Source organism: Planococcus citri, chromosome 1, assembly GCF_950023065.1.
Source record: "Planococcus citri chromosome 1, ihPlaCitr1.1, whole genome shotgun sequence".
NCBI lineage: Eukaryota > Metazoa > Arthropoda > Insecta > Hemiptera > Pseudococcidae > Planococcus > Planococcus citri.
In genome coordinates this window covers 14,619,812-14,640,738 of record NC_088677.1, presented here as the reverse complement: position 1 = coordinate 14,640,738, position 20,927 = coordinate 14,619,812, and the positions used below count along the sequence as shown (strand labels likewise).

Here is a 20,927-nt window from a genome sequence, read left to right as displayed (position 1 = left end):
GCAGAGTGGCGAGTTGAGATGCGAGGCACAGAGGTGTGGTTTATTCTTTCAAGTGCCTGTATGTAGTGTAGTACCTACTAGGTTTACATTTAGTATTGTGACTGTGACTGTGGTGTATGTTCACGATCTTTTGTGTGCTTTCTTTGGAGATTATTTTTCAATTTTAAATTGATAAAACTACTGAACTATTGATTGTGCTTTGTGGTGTGTACTCTAGTACAGTTCGAGAGTGTGATTTGCTGATTTGTTTATTGCAGTCAAGGTGAGAAATGATATATGTTTACCTAGGTACTACCTACTTAAAATGTGATAAGAGTGTGGGTTCATTGTTACACACTGGTTTCAGGATCTCAATATGAGTGTTCCATATTGCTGAAAATGAATCTCAGTGGGTAACATGAACGAAAAGTGAGCTATCAAGCAAGTTAATAGCTGGGAATATGAGAGTACCATATTCTTGGGGATGGACTTGTGAGATAGTAGGTATAGGTGAGTTTGATATTTCTTTATGAAGAAATTTTATTTGATGAAAATTTTAAAAATGAAATTTTGAATTATGTGAGGACCTTCAATCAGTTCAGTAACTGAAAATAATGAGTGTGCCATATTTTCGGTGACAGTTCTGTTTGATTGTTGTTTTGAGATGTGAAAAATTATTAATTGAATTTTAAATTTAAATTATGATATGAGATCTGTCTTTTGTGTGTTCATCTGGGTACATGAGTGTTCCATGGCTCATGATTGGATGCATGGAAAGTCAGGAGAATTATTTAATAATCTTATTGAGTGGTACTTGCTATTTTTATAGATGAGTAGTCGAGGTCGAGGAAGAGGTCGAGGTCGAGGTCAAGGTCAAGACCAAGGTGGTGACCCAGATTTGATAACTACTATTTTACGACAGCAAACAGAAATCCTAAGGGCCCTGCAAGGAAATCCCTCAGGTACAATTTCGATAAAAACTGATTATAAGCTTACCTCTGATATGCGCTTTGATGTGTGGTATGATAGTTTCTCAAGTGAACTGTCTGCACTTGATCTGCTCGATATAATTCAAACTAATATTATTCCGAATCGTAATTATACTTCGAATGAAATTGTGATTAGAAAGAATAAGGTTCGGCATATTTTGATTAATCGAATTGATACTAGTTATCACAATAAAATTGTAAATATTCGTGACCCTCTTGAAGCATTGACTAAAATCAAGGAATTTAGGAAAGCCGAAATAAATTCTACATCATCGACTTTGCAAAAACAACTTGAGGATCTACGTTTTAATAAAGGTTCCGAATCTGTGGCAGAATTTATTTTGAGATTTGAGGCAGCCGTTCAAAAATTTGAAATGTTATGTAAACCTCTTGAAAACGATGCCAAATGCAATCGTTTCATAATTGCAGTTAGGGACAAATGCCACAAATACGCTCAGCACATCTCCTCCTCATGTCCCCTAGCCACTCGAGGTAAAATTAAGAACAAAACTCCCAAAAATAAAAATGATAGTGAAAAAGACAAAAAGTAATTAAAAACCTGAATTATAGCGCTACACGAGGTGAGATTAACAAATGAGACGAGTACATCAAATGAGATAAGCACTTCTGGTCAAAGTGGTGTAGTGCTAGCAGCAGGTGTGGAACAAATGAGATCTGAGATAGGTAAGTCAAAAATTACTTTTGTAGCTGATTGTGGTGCGAGTGAACATCTTATTCGAGATTGTGATATTTTGAAAAATAAAAGAGATAGGCAAGTATCATTGCGTGGTGCGAGCGAATATGTTCACGTAGATATTACTCAAAGTGGTGAGTTATATGTAAAAAGTCTGTGTGGTGAGCCATTTACTCTGAAAAATATAAATTTTGACGAGTCTATACTCGATTGTGAGGTGTGCATTGCTGCAAAGATGACGCGATTACCTTTTAAAAATGATAGGAGATTAGCTATTAGGCCTTTAGAAATTATCGATTCTGATGTGATGGGACCAATTAGGCCAATGACCTTTCCTCACAAGTATAGGTATGTTGTATCTTTTGTTGATGAGTTTTCAAGATATGCAAGTACCTACTCAATAAGAACTAGAGATGAGGTTCCTGCTTGTTTTGAGAAATTTCTGGTGAGAGCAAGGAACAAATTGGGAAGTGATGTGAAAGTTTGCTATTTGAGGTGTGATGGAGCAAAGGAATATACTCAAGGTAAGATGAAAGAAATTTGTGAAAAAGAAAAGATTGAGCTTGATGTATCTCCTCCTGATACTCAACAATTGAATGGTAAGTCTGAGCGCTGGAATCGTAAACTTCAAAATACTGTTAGGTGTTTTATGATTGATTCAGGATTACCAGCTAACCTGTGGCATTTAGCTGTTGATGCTGCAACTTATGTGTTGAATAGAACATGTCATAAGGGTATCAATTTTGAAATACCGTTGAATAAATTTGATCCTAGAGAGAAGAGTGGTCTAAAGTATATTTCTCGTTTTGGTTGTCTTGCTTATCGCAAAATCTTGAATAAAAGTGATCTTAAGAAGTTTTCTACTCGAACTTATAGTCAGGAAAAATCATCAAAGAACAAAGATAGTCTGAAGCGTTATTTCTTAGTAGGATATTCTTCAAACAGCTATAAACTACTTGATATTCAAAGTGGCGAGATTATTAATACACGTGATGTGAGACTGAGACCATCAGTAGTTTATAAGGATGTGTGTGATGAGATTAAGTCGTCTGCTATACCAACTGTCGATGAGACTATCAACTATGATGAGTGGTTTTCAAATGCTAATGCTGAACTTGAGATATTGAAGCAAACTAGTTTGAATAAACCATTTACGAGATCAGAGGCGCGAAAATTGGAGATTCAGCAGAATTTGATTGCCTTAGCTAAGTTTGATGATAAAGGTGATGTGTTTGCTTTGATCAACAATGACCCTGTCACTTATTCAGAGGCAATTTCTAGAGAAGATGGCAAAGAATGGCTGGAGGCTATTGAGGAGGAAAAATCATCTATGATTGAGAATGACGTTTAGGATATTGTAAGGCGAGATGAGTTAGAACCTGGAACTAAGATATTGTCTCATAGATGGGTGTTTCGTAAGAAAATTTGTGTAGGTGGTATTACGAAATATAAGGCAAGGCTAGTTGTTCGTGGGTTTGAAGATACTAATAATTACGAGTTGTATGAAACGTTTGCACCAGTGGAAAGACTACCGAATATTCGAACTATTTTCTCTCTTATTAATAAGCTAGATCTTGAGGTAACTCAGTTGGATGTCAAGACAGCTTTTCTTTATGGTATATTAGATGAGCCAGTTTATATGGAGGTTCCTGAAGGAGTGTTGTCAGATGATGTGCGGGGGGAGTATGTTTGTAAATTGAAGAAGTCTCTCTATGGTTTGAAGATAAGTCCGAAGAAGTGGAATGAGAGGCTTGAATCTGAAATCCGAGAGATAGGTTTGGAGAATACTTTGAATGAGCCATGTTTATTTACATTTCATCAGGATGGAATAATTGCTGTTATTGTTATCTACGTGGATGATTTGATTGTGGCCAGCAACAATGCGGAGAAAATGAAAGAAATTGTTGATAAATTGTCTTCAAATTTTAAGATCAGTGATCTAGGCGAGTTGAAGAAATATTTAGGTATAAATATAACACGTGATAAGAAAAATAAGGTGATAACATTAGATCAGCGTGAATATGTTGATAAGATCTTGGAGCGTTTTGAGATGAATAATTGTAAATCAGTAAAAACTCCAATGGTTGAACGTGGCGTGATGAATAAGGAGTTGAAAGCTTTAGAAGAGAGTGAAGAGGGAAGTGAAAGTCGAAAAATGTTGGAATTAACAGAATTTCCATTTCGTAAATTGATAGGTTCTTTACGATATTTAACGGATGGTACGAGGCCTGATATTGCTTATGCAGTTCATGAGTTGAGCACTCATATGTCAGCACCTACAAATTACGATTGGATGAGAGCTAAACATGTGTTGAGATATTTAAAAGGAACTCGAGATTGCTCATTGAGGTACGAAGGAAAATGTGATGAGTTGGAAGTTTATGCCGATGCAAGTTTTCGTGATGTGCAACCTTCAATGAAAACAACTGAAGGATATATTATTAAATTATTTGGTGATGTGATTTCTTGGGCGGCGCGTAAAAGAAAGAGACGTGTAACCTCAACTTGCGAGGCTGAATTCCGTGCTTTAAATGAAGCATTACGTGAGATGAAGTGTTTGCAAAGCACTATAAAAGGTGTGATGAATCGATATTTATATCCAGTGGTTGCATATTGTGATAGTGATTCAGCGGTGAAATGCACTACTGTAACAAGTAAGCCGAAATTGAAACATGTGATAGAAACTGAAGCTCAACTGGTAAGAGAGTGTGTGAAATTTGGAGAGGTGAGAGTAGAGAAAGTGACTTCAGAAGAGCAGTTGGCGGATATCTGCACAAAACCGCTACCTATACCTCGTTTTACTATTTTAAGAGATGAGCTCCTATCTGTTATTTGAATTCTAATGCTTTTGTTGTAAGTTTCAGATACACACGATTTAGATGTGGAAAGTTACCTGGACATCAATCTTAATGAAGATGAACTTGATCTAAAATGAAATGATTGTTGGTGAGAAAAAGATTATGTGATGTGTCTCAAAATTTTATTCTATGTAAACAGAGTGATGCGAATATAAATAGTCACAGTGTTTTGGCTTTACTGTGGCGGGGCTTCTGTGTGGTGCGATTTATGAATTTTTCTTTTTCAAAATTTTTTTTTAAATTGTACATCATCGGAGAATAGGGGGAGTGTTAGATCGTGGCTACACTGGAGTAGGCCACGCCTATATTCTCCGACGATCTGTATATGCGTTGTGTAGAATGTTCACGGAGACCAGTTCTCCAGTATGTTATGTACGTATTCGTGTGTGTGTTTTCTGTGTACAAGTGGCGCGATGTTTTGATGTTTAATAAAGGCGTTTAAGCCCCTGTTTGTGTTGTTATTTCGCGATCGCGATGATACATAAGTTAGAAACGTATTTTCTAACACGTACCTAGCTTTGAACTTCGTCAATTTTTAGAAACTGTTCGATTCAATAACCAGCCTATACTTGAATACAAGCATTGATTGAATTTCAGGCTCAAACTTCTGAAAAATAGCCCATAAAAAAAGTTAAATACTCGCAGGTATAAAAAAATCATGATTTTCTGTCGAGATTTTAACCCACTTTAATTAGCAGTGTATCAAACTTATTCAAAAAATCCAGATAATTTTGATCCAACTTTGGACTTGAAATTTTTCCAAATCGCCCAAAAAACATTTTCGTCACAGTATTTGAATCTCTCGCAAACTTTTAACCAATTTTGATCGATCATAAAATAATTTTTGAATGAGACTATAAGGCGCATTTTCAACCCAAACGCATCAAAAAGTTTTTAAAAAAGTTGTCCAGTGTGACCCGGTGAAGTGAATTTTATACATGCTAAGGGTGTTAAAATGGTGATACATACATCCCGTTTGCGGATGGAAACGGCAGAACAGAGCATTTGATCAGTTATAGTCGCTGATTGCAAGAAGTTTTCGCATTTTGCTTTACGGTGAGCACCAACAATTTTCCTTCGAAAAAATGTAAATAGTATCTTCACTAGAAACAAAGCAATTAAACTTATCCATCTTCAAAAATGATTGACTGAGCCTTAAATTTTTAATTTTGAGTTCAGAAAAATATCGTAAAATTTTAATTAAATTCAGTATAACTCTGCATTTTACCCAACCTACTGTAGAAGAAAAAGAAACACGTTCCAAAAAGACCTATAGGTAATAAGAGATTCTACGTCGACTTAAGCTATCTTTTTTTTTTTTAGAAAATCAGACATTTACACGCGAATAGGTAATCGACTGAGGATGAGAAATCTGCACAAAGGGACCCGAGCACCTATAGCAAAGAGGAGAAAACGATCGAAGGGTCGATCAGGTAGTTGCTGCAAATTCTCAGAATGAACTCGTTAAAGTGGTCAAGATTGAGCCACAACTAGATTTTTACCACCCCGAATTAATTTTCGGGAGCCTTCTAAGAGTTTCAGAGAAAAACCAAAAATCATTCTGAAAGCTTCAAAGTGGCTCGAAATGTTGAAATTCGATCCACATGAGTGAATATCTGCAGTTACTGAACAATATTGTACTTTTTTGAAGCAAGGGTCGCCGACAATGGTGAATTTTGGATTTTCAAGAATTCTCCAAATATCGAAAAATCAATTTGGGTAGGTAGCTGAAATTTTCATTTAGAGAGTTTTCTGTCCATATTATTTCTAAAAATGAAAACAACCTTCTCATAGTATTATATGCCTAATCAACAAAAAACAATTTGGATTCCATAATTTGGAACACGTTTAATTGGCAACGAATTGTTTCGTGAGTTGTTTTTTTTTTTCTATTAGCTCTATTGATCATCATTTCTTCTCAGCCAGCTTACCTATTTAATTTCCCATTACCATTAGTCTGACTTTCCCTATCCTCTTAAGAAATCGTAATAATTCGCATCCATTAAAAAGTTGATGAAATTGTTAACAAAATATATAAATATTTTTGAAGTTTTCCGAATTCTTGGAATTTTTATTTGGACTGCCTCCAGTCATACAATCTTAATACCTCCACTTGGATGGAAGTGGACTGAAAGAAAATTTATGAAAACAAAGAAAAACAGAGAGAATTACCCAACCTCAAAATCCAAGACCACTTCTAGGGTTCAAAAACGCACTTGAAAAATTTCAAATCTTATAAGTAAGTACACATTTTTGGACGAATCCGGGTTTTGGAAATATTTTCTTCTCGAATATCTGCAACTCGTTACACCAAAATTTCAAAAAATATAATTTCTGAAACGGAGGGGGTGTTTTGGAATGAAATTATATCAATTTTTGGCATCGTTGCCAATTTTCAACAACTCTACAAAGTACATTGCACGAGTACTCTACATACTATAAGTCATTGAGAATATTTCTCCTTTTTTTGTGATAGAATTGGCAAAACTGACTGAAAAATTGAAAAATGCATTCCAAGAACACTCGTATATCTGGTATCTTGTCTTGAATTCTGAAAACAAAAACTTGGAAATACATACGGTGTATTCGGGAGTTGGCAACATTGGTTTTTGTTAGTGGAATAGTCACTCTTTCAGTACCTAGCAATAAACTCCGATGGTAAAGAGTTCCCTCGACCATAGCGTAAAACTGAACCAAAACCAAAACTTCAAAATGATTTTTGAAAAACGCGAAATTTTTGCATGTCCTCTACTTCGTGCTATAAATTAATTTTATCCGCTATCAAGCGAAATTCTGAGCGTGAGTTGTTGTTTTTTTTTTTGTTTAAGTATGGTATGCCTGTAGGTATTTGCTCGAGTAGGGAGTACCAACTGGTCTTGATTTCTGCTATGCAAACTATCATCAGTTTCCAATTTTTTTTTGAAGAATCAGTATTTGAGATGAGGATGTGCAATTTCGAAATATTACTTCATCACTAAAATGGCATACTTATTACTTTCGTATAAGTTAAGTATGTACCTATTGTATAGTGTCATAAAAGCCACATTACGTAGGGAAAACGGACGTTCACCAAAATCATGTTCAACAGCAAATCAAATGCTTTCATGAGGATGAAATCTGACTTTTTATGTAGTTTTGTAGAAACAAAATGGAGGACGCGTTGTCAAATATTTACGCCATTGTAATCATAGAGAAAAACTAGACATTGAAAACATGATCGCAAGAGAGTTTTTGCATTATTGCTTTTTTGCTTATTGGTTTCTTTACAACTTTCGCAATGACGAATCTGAAACTACATACCTAGATGTATTTTCAAAATCCAACCCACTTTTTTTTCAAAGAACATTTACAAAACCTACCAAAATTCACCAAAAAAGCTTGCACAATAAGGGATGACTCAATTCCGAAGTCACTCTCTCCTCTCCTGGCCCACCCATAATCGAGGAAAAATGAACCGCGAGGAATTATTCACAGGTGATCCTCACGACTCATCAAAACGAATTAAAATTTTTCGAGAAATCTAAATATTTCGATGAAAATTTTTCTACAGCGGTTTTAAAAATGTGCAGAGCCCAAAATTGGTTCATGGAATTTCGAAAAAAAGCCAAGCAACCGATCAAGATTGGATAAAATTTCACGAAAAATTTGTCGTCATCCAGTTGACCAGGGGGGGGGGGGTGAAAAAAATTCACATCCGTAGAATGAAAGAGTTCGATCCAACGTCCATTGAACCAAATTTCGCGAAAACCAGCTCGCACAAATAGGGCTTGGTCGAATTTTGAAATCACACCTCTTCCAATTTCCAGTGAAAATGAACTGTTGTAGAATTATTCAAGTCAAAAGTGACCTTGTGACCTATCAAAATGGTTTGAAATTTCGTGAAAAGTTCAAATATATCGACGAAAATGTGTTTCTGAACACTTTTTTAAGCCTAAAATTGGGTCTTGATTTTTGAGATATTTTTTGAAAAAGTCTCATATGACCTACATATCAAAACGAGTTAAAATTTCGAAAGCAGTTTAATTATTGCGACGAAAATATTTTTCAAGCAATTCTGAAAAATGATAAGCCTTTTCTAAAAGTAGTTATCAGGTACCATATGCAACCAGGCAAAATACGAGTAGCCTAAGTAAGAACTCTTCGATTCATATGTGCGGAAATCGGAATTGAAGACCTTCAGAAAATAAGCCATTATGCTGTTCGCTGATTGCAAGAAAATGTTTGCATTTGCTTTCATAATGCTACTTATTGGTTGACGGTTGCATTGGTTGCTAAGTTCGCTTTTAAATATCAACTTGGAGCTGATTTTTCATTTCTTGATTTTTTAAAATAATTTATAAAGTAGAATATAGATAACTAGGTATACTACTTTTATTAAAATGGAGTCGAAAAATTGTCTCGTAAATTAGAACATTCAACTAAGCTATTTTTGACGGAATAATCAACGTAATCTCACCCTAGACAATATGTATCTACCTAGCATCAATTTTTTAAAAAATTCTGATTTTTCAGTTTCACTTCTTGTTGATAGAAAGAGATGTCTGATTATTATAACATTGAATTCAAAAAAAAATTATTGTAACATTTAAAAATAGCTTAGTAATTTCTTATGAAAGAAAACAACTGCCAGTAACTTTTTCGAAATGCTTCCGTTCATCGGAGCGAATGATATTGAAAAATTGTAGCTTCGAATTTCGTCAATTTCTAGAAACTACTCGTATCATAGGTAACCCCAGCCTACTTAAATTTAAGCATTGGCTGAATTTCAGGCTCAAACTTCTTTAAAATACCCCAAAAATGTTCAAATAGGTACTCGTAGAATTATGATTTTCTGCCGAGATTTTAACCCATTTTAATTGGCAGTGTATCCAACTTTTTCAAAAAATCCAAATAATTTTGATCCTTCTACGGATTCTTAAATTTTTACAACAAATCACCCAACAAAACCTTTTTGTCGCAAAATTTGAATATCTCGCTCATCGCCAAATGTAAATTTCATAAGCTTTCATGCTGATTTGTGAGTTTTTTTTTTTTTTTTTTTTTTTTTTTTTTTTTTTGTAGTTCACGCTGTGTAAGTCTCCTATCATCATTTCTACTAAGAACGCTATCATCAGTTTCCAAACTCACCTTGGGAAACTGGTAATTGAGATGAGAGCACAACCATTTTGTAATAGGTACTTTTTATCACAAAAGTTGCACAAAGTGTTACAAAATCAGATCAGAACACATATAGGTAGTCCAGCATGTGACAATAGGAATAATTACACCCCCCTTCCGATACTCTGGCACAACTTTTCTCTCAAGGAGACCTCCTCAAGAACATTTTAAAGCAAACCTTGCCAAAAAAATTGATCCCTACTAACAAATGGCTGCCATTTTGATTTCAAACATGGGACTCGCACGAAATTTTTTGAACTGGACAAAGCTAGATCTAAAGAGCATACCAAAACTCGTCACCAGACAACATGTAATGGTAAATCCTACACTTACTCGTTGTTAGTCCTCAGACTACTTATACCATCTGGCTCTGAGGCCTACTAACGACTAAGTCTCACGGTATCAAATACCTAACTCCGTTCTACCATATACCAAATACTCTCATAAATATAACAACGCAATAAATGACCAAAGTGATTTACTCTGAATATTTATTCAAGCACATGAACAAGGTTTATAGTACATGTTTCTACAATGTACAATTGCTACCATTCATATAACAACGAAAGATTCTGCTTAAAGGCATGAACGTTCTCCAAGCTAGCGTAAAAGCTCTATCTTGCTCGTTAGAAGAAGATTGGAAAACTGCGAAGCAACTCTGTAACTTACTCTCGGCCGTCAGCTTCCCTGAACCAGTCCACCAGATGGCGTTGCACCTGGTTCAGTGCAGCCTCCGACCTGGGCATCAAATTACCACTGTAGAGTGGTAACATGGAGTCCCAAGTACCCTCTACATAATGCCCCGGCTGGGTATAGCTCGGGGGCCCGACTGGATACGCAGCCTAAAAGAGGCCTACTCAGCGTCTCGTAGAGTACTTGGGCTCCTCCTGCCCCGCTTCGTATGCCAGAAGTGGCCTGCTCGTTATATGGCCCTATATCCCTATCTGGCTACTCTTGCAGAATCTTTGTACAATTTCGCGATCTTAAGATTAACATATCTAAACATTTGTATTAATAATAATATTACAATCGAATTTTATCACTATGCTAATCTTATGCATCATACCATTGTCTGGACCGGAACTTGGCTGGAACTCTGGAACTCCTTCTTGACTCGAACCCTGTAAACTGCTCAGGTGAGCTACTCGAATAATTCAACTCTTTTCTTTCTCTCTGTTCCAGGTTTTTCGCTGGAGTTCAACTCGTTACTTCACTGCTTCCAGACTCAGGTAACTACTCTTTCACCTACTCATAGTCTACCTCCGAATATTAACACTCTGTTTTTTCACAGGTGCTGAACCTTCAACACGTCTGGACCAGTTCACGCACGCTAACTCCAGCTACTCGTATTATTCATGCAGTCTACTCGTTGCTACCTGTCACGGGATGTAATATTTTTACTTCTCTTTTACTGCTTTTACCAAAAAGAACTTTGTACTTTGTTTCTCTTTTTGTTTTTTACAGGTATCTCGCTGGTGTTCAAAGCTACCCATTATTACCATGCCGGTTCAAACACGTTGGTTCGCGAAATGAAAACATCAATGCTCGTTACGTAAGTTTTATTCTATATCACATTTTTCACCTCGTATTCTGGCTACTCTTTCGATGATACAACAATATAAATAAAAAAAAAATTCAATTCTCTTATTTTCTACTCGTTTGCCTAACACAGAAATTATTCCACAGAATTCACGTAAATGGAACACAAATATCACATTGGACGATAAACACAAAAAATCGATTCACTCTTGTTCACTTTCTTGGTACACTACTCTTTATTTGGTATACCTTTCGCAAACAAAACAATTAAACAAAACTAAAAAAAAACATACAAAATTAAACTTAATCAATCCATCTACTTGTAAAATAACATAGAAAAAACCACTGCTTCTCTGGCTTTTCTCTTGGCAAACGAAAACAAAAAAAAACAATTACATTCTCAAAAAATTATAAAAATAACATAATTTACAGTCTTCTCCTCTTCGCTAAATTTGAATAACAATTACACCGTACTCTGTTAATTATCGATGCTACTCGAGAATAATCTAATTTTTACTCTATTTTACAGGTATCGAAGATCTTTACCTTTCGGAAGTGCTGCTGTTGCTATCATCCCAAACAAACGCTCGTCTCGGTATATCTTCTCTTTCGTCCGCGCCATCCATTTTACGTCAATAGCTGTGGCAAATCAACGGCACAACGGTAAGTACAAATGCATTTTTCGTATTTTACTCGTGATCTACTCTATTTATCCTAATTACCTCTGTCTAATTAGAAGATCACTTCTAGCTACTTGAATTTGCCAGTCACGATCCAATACGTCTTGCTACTGTAAAACAACCGACAGGTAATTAATTCTCGTATTATCTTACTTTGTTTGTAGGTACGTGTAACCTACTCGCAGGTACTTCTAATCCAGCTTACCTAATCTCAGCGTCGATAGAATTCTCGTCAAACGAATATTCAACACACGAACGTCCAACTAATCAGCTGCAACAGGTAACGAACATCTCAATAGGCTACTCGTAGTTCACTTTTTAATTACACGTACTTCCAATTAGCACTATGTTCAAATATACGATAATTTACTCTTTGCATTTCGCTTACCTTTCGTAATGAAACAAAACTTCGTCAAAAAATTTCATGCCACAACTTGACTACTATCGTTCTTCCAACTCGTTGAAATATGAGAAACAACCACGTCGCTTCTCGTATAGCCGGTAGCTTCTTCGGCTGTGTGCAAAAAATACCACACTAAATTAATAACCTTTCACTAATTAAGCATGACGTATCGTGTAACATAATGAAATTAATTGCACACGAGGATAAACAAACTTACCCAGTCGAAATACACGAGGAGCTACTCTTTTACTGGAATTTTTCTTCTTATCAACACGTTTCGAATTTTTATTCACTTTTCTAACGGAAAAATACAACACGAGCGAATTAAAAACCATATTCAATAGACTTACGCCATTTTGATTTTAGGTTTCTTTGTTAGACCTTACCGAAACAAACATGCAGCAAACTGTTCACTTCTCAAATAAATTACCCGATTTTTTACTTTTTACACCAAATTAACCGATTTCGCATATATACTCGCGTACGTGAGCTTTTACGGTCACCAATTAGCGCAAAATTCACCACGAAAGCACCAAAATTCCAACTTTTACAATTACGCACTTTATTGCAAACTTTCAACAAACATTCACGTTATTACATCGCACGCATCAATAATACATCAAAACTGCAACGTCCTTGGCATTACTTTTCTCGTTCGTTGGTTCGTTTCAACCGATCTAGTTTTATCAGCTGATGCGTGCGACTCTTTACCACCCCCCGCCTACTCGCTAACGTGCAGACTACTCTCTGCTTCGTAACTACAGGTTGCGGGGAGCCGCTCGTTTTCGTTCTCGTTGCATTCGTCCCATTCTACCCCCCGCCTACTCGCTAGTACTACTTCTCTTCATACAGCTCGTATGCTACTCGGATAGAACTTGCTTTTACTTTCGATGGCTTGCTCTTTTTGGTTTTTTAAAACTAGGTTAAAATATTGCTACGAGTAATTTGAATAAAATAAGATTTAAAACTAATACAAAAAAATTATTTACAGATTAAAATTTAGGCACCAACCAGTACCTCGAATTCCAGCTACTCTTTTTCTCTTTTTATTTCAGCACGTCCTCGTAATTCATGTACAACTCTACGAACATCACACGGTGATGAGATTCTAATTTTTCCAGAGCTATAAAATTTACTGTTTTCTTTTTTCTTCTTTTCGTGCTTGTAGGTGGTACATAATCCGGATCGTCTGATCCAGGTGCTTTTTCACCTGGCTTCAACTTTTTCGTTCTTTTTCTATCTTTATCTTTCTTTTCCGCGTTCGCAAGTATTTCTCCAGCCTTTATTGTCAAACCAACGGCTTTTTTAATGCACGTAGCAATCTTCTCGTTTTCTTTATCATCTAACTTGCGTCTCGCATGCTTTTTGAGTTTCTGGAATTCTTGCAGTTTCTTTCCTCTCTTTTCCTCAGCTTGTTCTAGCTCTTTCTTTCGCAATTCTCTAGCCAATAGCCTAGCTGCTCTTTCTGCTACTTGATCGTGTATTTTAGGGTCAATGACCTCCTCTTCGACCTCCTCGTCAATTTCTGGCCTTTCTATCTCTTTCGGCGTTACTTTCTCTTTAATTTTTTCAATTAAGGGCCTTGAGTCTGTCTTTGACTTTAATTTCGGATCATTTTTGAGCTTCTCTTGTTGTTCTAAATTCAAATAAGTTGTCATTTGCCTAGCATTGACAATTTGCTCATCAGACTCGTTAGCTATGCTTCTTACTCTGTATGCATTATCTCCGACATGCTTCATGACCATGTAAGGCCCAAAACGCTTAGGAAACAATTTTTTCGAGACTCCTTTATCATATGAGCTCTGTCTGTGTTCCGTAAGCATAACTAATTCCCCCTCCTCGTAACAAATGGGGTCTCCCTTAATTTTATAAAATGCTACTTCATCTCTTGATCTTTGTAGCTTTCTCTTTTCTCGAATAAATGAAATTAACGCCTGCTGCTCGGTCATTTCATCAACTCGCAGGTCTACCAACTCTTGTGTATACACCGCCTTACGCGCTAGCTTATCAGCGGCGTGGTTGTTACGATCAAAGCTTCTCGCAGGTGTGTGCTTTAACTCAAACTTCTCAAACTTTTCTTTCAATTCTAAAATTTCTTGAAAAATTTCTCGGTGCACAACTGGTTTTTTACTAGCATTCTTCCAGTTATTGATCTTCCATTTCTCTACATTATAATTTATTGCTGTTGTTAAATAGCATGAATCCGAAAATATTTTTCCTCTATTTGCACCTAGTTTGAGCATCACTTTCATAGCTTTGCACAGAGCTATCGCCTCGGCCAAATTATTGGTATTCCGGTACCTAGGGTGGTCTACTCTTTCGGATATATTAAATTCTCCAGTAGGAGTCCAAGCCACCCCTATACCTGCTATGGCATCACTGGAACCGTTGTTTGAGCAAGCTCCATCAACGGCTGCCCAGTAATAACCATCTTCGTCACGTATCAGGTTTGAGAGCTCCATAGGCTTTTCCATGAGCGTCTCGGTAGTCACAGATTTAGGATTTTTCTCGATTTGGTCCTGCTGCAGCTTCTTGAGCAGGTACTTAGAATTTAACTTAGCCAATTTGGTTGGCATGTTGGCAGAAAACTCATCTTCGATGCCCCATACCTCATTCGGTTTTATGCCAAATTCAGTAGGGGTATTGTTTATTTCAGACTCTATTTTCTTAACATGCACGTGCCAACCGTGGTGAGTATACTCGTCATTCTCGGGCTCATCGTTCAACTTTGCTCTCAGCCTATCTCCAATTATGCGCATTGTGCGCTCAACCAGAGAAGACTGAGGGTTGTAAGTTGTAGTATGGCCTATTTTTATACCATTTGCGGTGAGCATCTCGTTCCACGCCTCACTCCTAAATTGGCTGCCATTGTCTGTAATTACTTTGCGAACTTTGTGGCCCAGCTTCTCTATATCATTTAGCACAGTTTCCATCGCGTGCACTACTGTCTCAGCTGGAATTGACTCCAGTGGAATAATCCACACTTTCGACGTAAATACGCACTTTGCGACAAACATATACTTGGGCTCTCCGTACTCGTTCGCTATTGGTCCACACAGGTCCGCAGAAATGACATCCGCTATATTAAACGCTTCTATTTGTGAAAATTGCAAGCGCTTCTTCTCGCTATAACCTTTGGTCTTTCTACAAGTGGTGCACTCGCTCGTAATAATTCGTGTAGTTTTCACAATATTTGGTGAATAATATAATCGTTTAAAGACCGCTTCTAGTTTATGCGCTCCAATATGGCCATACATCTCGTGCAAGTAAAAAATGGTATCCCTGAACAACTCGTCAGGCATCACTGGAATTCTTGAGCCATCTTTGAATTTTCTGAATAGCAATTCTTTGTCTTTCTCTTTGATCACTGCATATTTAGCTTGCATTCTTCTCTTTGATTCTAACTGTTTTGCAGTCATATCAAGCTCTGAGGCGTTCAGTTTGCGCACTATTTTGGTACACATCCTATCACGACTCTGGAAGATGTCCAAGCGTCTCAGGTGATCCAAGACTTCATCTTTTACCAATTCTACAAATGACACATCTAATGGCACCATGTTTGTCCAATTTGTATCGTAAACTGTCAACTCAGGCGCCTGAATTCCGTACCATTGACCTCTTACTTTATGTTTCAAATCATACACGAGGTCGTAACAATTCAACTCTGTGATCCAGCCAGCCGCTTTTCTATGCACCTTAGCCAGAGTTGTAAACTTGTGCACGACTGACTGGAGGTCACCTCTCACGTGTATCCGCCTACCATGGAGCCAAAGCTGGAGCTTATTTATTACTCTTACCAAAGCGAACATTTCGCGCTCAATTAACGTATAATTTTGCTGATGTTGTTTAAACGCGCTACTCACGAACATTACTACTTTGTCTTCACCTTTGATGTTTTGGTATAAGACGCCATTGAGCGAATGCTCAGTAGACACTGTATCTAGGTATAAATCTTCTCCGTCAACTGGTGACATAAGCTCAAACTCTTTCGTAAATTCCACTGTGAGCTTCTCTACTGCTTCCTCTTGAGCGGTGCCCCATACAAATGGCACACCTTTCCGAGTTAAATCATAGAGTGGCTTCACAATATCTTGATAATTAGGGATGAAGCGACTATAGATACCAGTTAACCCTATTAAGGTTAAAACATCTCTTACGTTACCTAATTTAACTTTACCAGTTCTCTTTAACGTCTTCTTTTGTATATACTCTAAATAACCTTCAATTTTCTTACTCTGTTTTTTTATGCTTCTAGTTGAGATATTGAAGCCAAGATGGTCGGTGGAACTGGCAAAGAATTTACACTTGTTCGGGTTAAGTTTGAGCCCATGCTCACGCAACAACTCAAGTACTTTTTTCAACAGCCTCAGCATCTCTGAGAAGGTGAGTGACCTTAGCAACAAATCATCCACGTATTTCGTAACTCCAGGCATATCCGGTATTACTTCATTAATTACTTTTACAAATTCCGCAGATGAAATTTTCAAGCCATATGGGAGTCTTATCATTTGGTAGACTCTACCATCGACCTTGAAACCAGTATACTTGCGCGACTCTGGATCCAGTACCAACTGCCAAAAGGCTGTCGTGAAATCTAACGTTGTGAAGAAACGGGCTTCTCCATCTGAGGTAATTATTCTATCTAAGAGGCCCGCCTCGTTGTAATTAGTTTGTAATATCGGGTTCAACTCTACTGGATTTAAACACAGTCTTACGCTTCCGTCTTTTTTCTCGTTGGGCACTAATGGATTTATGTAAGTCGTGTCAGACGGCTCTGCTACCTCTTGCTCAACCATGTCAGCCAAAGCACGTCTAATTTTGTCAAGTTGTTTGTTTGACGGATTGTATTTAGGCCCTACGAAGTTCGGAATTTTGTTAGGGTCAACAAACTTCAATTTCACCATAGCTCCTTTGTATTTACCCGGAAATCTACTAAACACATCTCTGAATTTGAGCAGCTCCTCGAGTGCCTCCTCAGACTCGGCTTTCGTAATCCTTCCTTCACGAACTGCTTCACCTAGGTACCTTCTCAGGTTTCTTTCAAAGATTTCAGGCCCATCGTCTTTAGGCCTTCCATCCTTTCTAAAAAAACTATGTAAATCAGCTCGTGAAACTATTTCTACTGTCTCTTTTTGGTACTCTTCTTCAAGTTGTATTTGGTTGGTATACATGTCTTCAACCCGATATTCGCTTCTCTTTGCAAATACAACCTCTTCAGCTCTGTGAGTGCCAGGTGGCCTACACGTAGCAGTACCTTTCTTTACGTCTGTTTTTATGTCTAGCTTCTCGATCGATTTCGTGCCAATCAGTAGCAATTTGTTGTCACCAGGCATCACAAAAAATGGCACTTTGATCTTATGCTTGCCAAATTTCAATGGCACTACTATTGCCTTTTTCCACGTTCTTACCACTTGGTTGTTAGCCAATCTACACTGAAGTACTCGTTTTAAATAAATAAATTCAATTTTCTCTTTATAATTATTTATTAGATTATTGGCACAAGTTTCTGACATGATATTAGGTGTAGCACCAGAATCTAACTGAGTAAATAAGGTTAAATCCGCGAACCGCAGGGGTACCACACAGGTCTTGGCCTGATCAAAATTCTCTATCTGGCTTCTCACTAACGGTTCAACAGTGTTTGGATCGGTCCGCTTCTCATCAATGACGTCACTCTCTGGTGTGCTACTCTGATCTGCAGCTGCCTGATTGACTGCGACTTCATGATGATTGGCTGGTGCCCCATCGCTCGATTTCGTTGTTTCTTCATCGCTTGAGGTTTCTTCCATTGGCTGACCTTGCTTGTTCTTCCACGCTTTACAGACCATTTTGACTTTTTTCTGCCAATCCGGAGACAGCTTCACTTCCATCTTGGTTAGGTCTTCAATAATTTGAGCTATCGGCCTGCTACTCTCTGGCATTTTCGCTTTCGTTTTTTCAATTGACTCTTTGGTGGTGACTAAATAGTCGCCATCCGACTCGGTGACAACTTCAGCAGACAAGTTCGTACTCGTTTCAACACATAAGTTTTGCGAATTAAACGCTGAATTTTTTGGTTTAAACTTATAGTTATAGCATTTTTTCATTTCAAAAAGCAACTCTTTTTCGCCTGCTTCGTTTGGCACGTAGCCACTCGCTTTCTTTTGCAGCCTATTGTCTCTTGGAATGACCTTGCCGGATTTGTCAGGTTGAAACCTCAACCTTCCATCTTCCAACCTGATCAACCTGATAAATACTGCTGCTGGCGACCACCACAGAGTAACGGACTCGTTGTCACAGACTTCTTCAAAAATTCTCCTCCAAGCATAATATCTTTTAGCTGTAACTCCTCGGTCGTTTTTTCCAGCTGGAAAAATCATTGGAAACAAAATTTTAATGTCTTCGACACCTTTCTCTTTTAACGTGCCAACTATTTCACGTAGGAGGCGTCTCATATGGCTATCTCGAATATTGCCATAGTTCAACTCGTATGTGCCAAGAGAGAGAATGACTTTCTTTTTTTCAAATTCTCTTTTTCTAACATGTTCCCTAATGGTTGCCATGGAGCACTTCTTTGCGATTTTTTCAACGTCTTTTTTGCCTTCTTTTTTGGCATCATCTCCGCTACCGTTCTCTTTAGCTTTTGACTCGATAATTCTACTTAAAATTTGAGCGAAAGCGTCGCCAACTAAGTCATATTGCTCATAGGGGAGATCTGGCTCGGGCGTGGGGGCTGTGGCTTGTTTTGTTAAGCCTGCGTCTGGTCGTCGTTTAAAGACGACGTATCAGACCTTACCGACCCTTCTTCCTCTGATTCCAACGATTCCCCAGGATCTATATCTCTATAATCCCCTTCAGCTTCGTTGGTTGTACCGCCATCTCTAGCCCTACGATCACGATCGCGTCTCTGATCATTATCGCCTTTGTTAGCGCCGCTCTTATTCGCATCAGTGTCACGTTTGCGCGAATCTCCTCTTTTATCGCGATTGTCTCTCGAATCTCGCGCATCTCTATCGTCACGATTGCGCGTATCTCTGGTGTCACGATTGCGGGTGTCTCTATCATCACGATTGCGCGTATCTCGGTCGCGGTTGGTATTGCGATTGTCTCGATTGTCGCGATTGTTGCGCGTATCACGAGTGTCTCGGGTGTCAGACCTATTTCTATCATCTCTTCGATCATTAGATCTATAATTATCACGCCTGTTATTCGAATTCGTGCGCCTATCCTCGAACGTTACTCTTCCACCATTGTTGTTGTTGGTGTTTCTTTGCCAGTTGTCATTGGCTTGATTCCTACGTCTCGTTTGGTTCTGACCCTGACTCTGGTTTTGCGCATTATCCAAAAACTCCTCGTTTTTGGTCATTTCCAGCAAGCGTCTCGCAAACAGCACAATATCGTTGCGCTCCTCAGTTGACACTCTTACTCTCAATAACCTATCAAGTCTCGGATATATCGCGTTTATCATCTGCCACTCGTTAATTTGTACGTTCGAGACCACTCTTAACCAGCGCAACGCTGTATTAGCCATGTCCGTTGATGACGTGTTCGGAAGTGTCAATGTTCTGACATGATTTAAGGCATTCTCTTGGCGCTGCTCGTTCCACATAGTCTGCAAAAACGACTGTCTCAGGGCTGTGTACGATGTCTGCGTGCTGGTGTTTGCATTCCATGTTTGCGCCGCAGGATGTTCAACCAACTGTTTGAACATACTTATGTAAATTTCTTCAGTTGCAAACATGCTTTTCATCGCACTTTCAAATTGACGTACAAAAAGGTGCGGCTCGTACTCGTTCTCGGTCGTATACGTTACTTTCAATATTTGCAACGTGTTCAGTTTAGCCACGCTATTTCCTGCACCATAATTGATATTATCGTTCAGAGGCTCGTACGCGATTCTCAAGCCCAATTCAGCACACTCAGCAGCTCTAAGCAATTCAGCTTCGCTCCTCTGATTTTGCACTTGCACTTGAGGTCTCTCTTGAATGTTATTCATGCGTCCGAGTGACGCGCCTCTGCTTGCAGGTCTATCAAATCGTACATCTTGACTTAAACCCTGAGGTGGTCTAAAAGCAGGTCCTTGCTGCCATCTTTCCGGTACGTCCTGCCACTGAAAATGGTTGTCGAATCCGAATCTACGACCATCCGGTGGCACTGGGTCACTTTGGGGTATATTTGAGCTTTCTTGAGCTTGTGAGCGTGGCCTCCCACCTCGCGACGCCTCAGCCTGACGCTCGTTCTCAAGATCAACTACTCTTTGATTTAACATACGGATTAAACCAGCATCTCTTTGGCGAGCTTCTCTTTCGACACGTATCTCATTTGCTAATTCCGTGACCGCATCCATTGTCTGTGTTACACGTAGGCCTTCATTGTTAATTTGGTCGCCAATTCTATTTATCAAACCAGTGTGGCAAGTACCCCACATTTCAGCCATTCGGCGCATTCTAGCGGTACTTGCTTCATCTCTTTCGGTGATATTCGCTTGAACTTCTCGGTAAATGCGTTCCAAATCGCCTCGCGTGCGAGATAGGCCACTTTCGATACATTCGGCTCTATGGTTTAAAATATCGCAATTATCACGCAAATTGGACACCTGCGCGTCGACGTACACGTCCAAAGAGGCTTCCGGCTGCCTATTTTCAATTC

At 38.2% G+C, this 20,927-nt stretch overlaps 2 protein-coding genes across 2 annotated transcripts in view; both read right to left on the bottom strand.

The window, feature by feature from the left end:
- Positions 1-20,927, bottom strand: part of LOC135847977 (uncharacterized) — a 746,225-nt gene that overhangs the window by 473,204 nt on the left and 252,094 nt on the right. The window lies entirely within an intron of this gene.
- Positions 12,095-15,378, bottom strand: LOC135847928 (uncharacterized). The gene is made up of 2 exons (XM_065367671.1): positions 12,517-15,378; positions 12,095-12,410 (listed from the first exon to the last, which is right to left on the bottom strand). The coding sequence occupies exon 1, from the start codon at positions 15,314-15,316 to the stop codon at positions 13,346-13,348; it is 1,971 nt and encodes a 656-aa protein (XP_065223743.1). The 5' UTR covers positions 15,317-15,378; the 3' UTR covers positions 12,095-12,410; positions 12,517-13,345.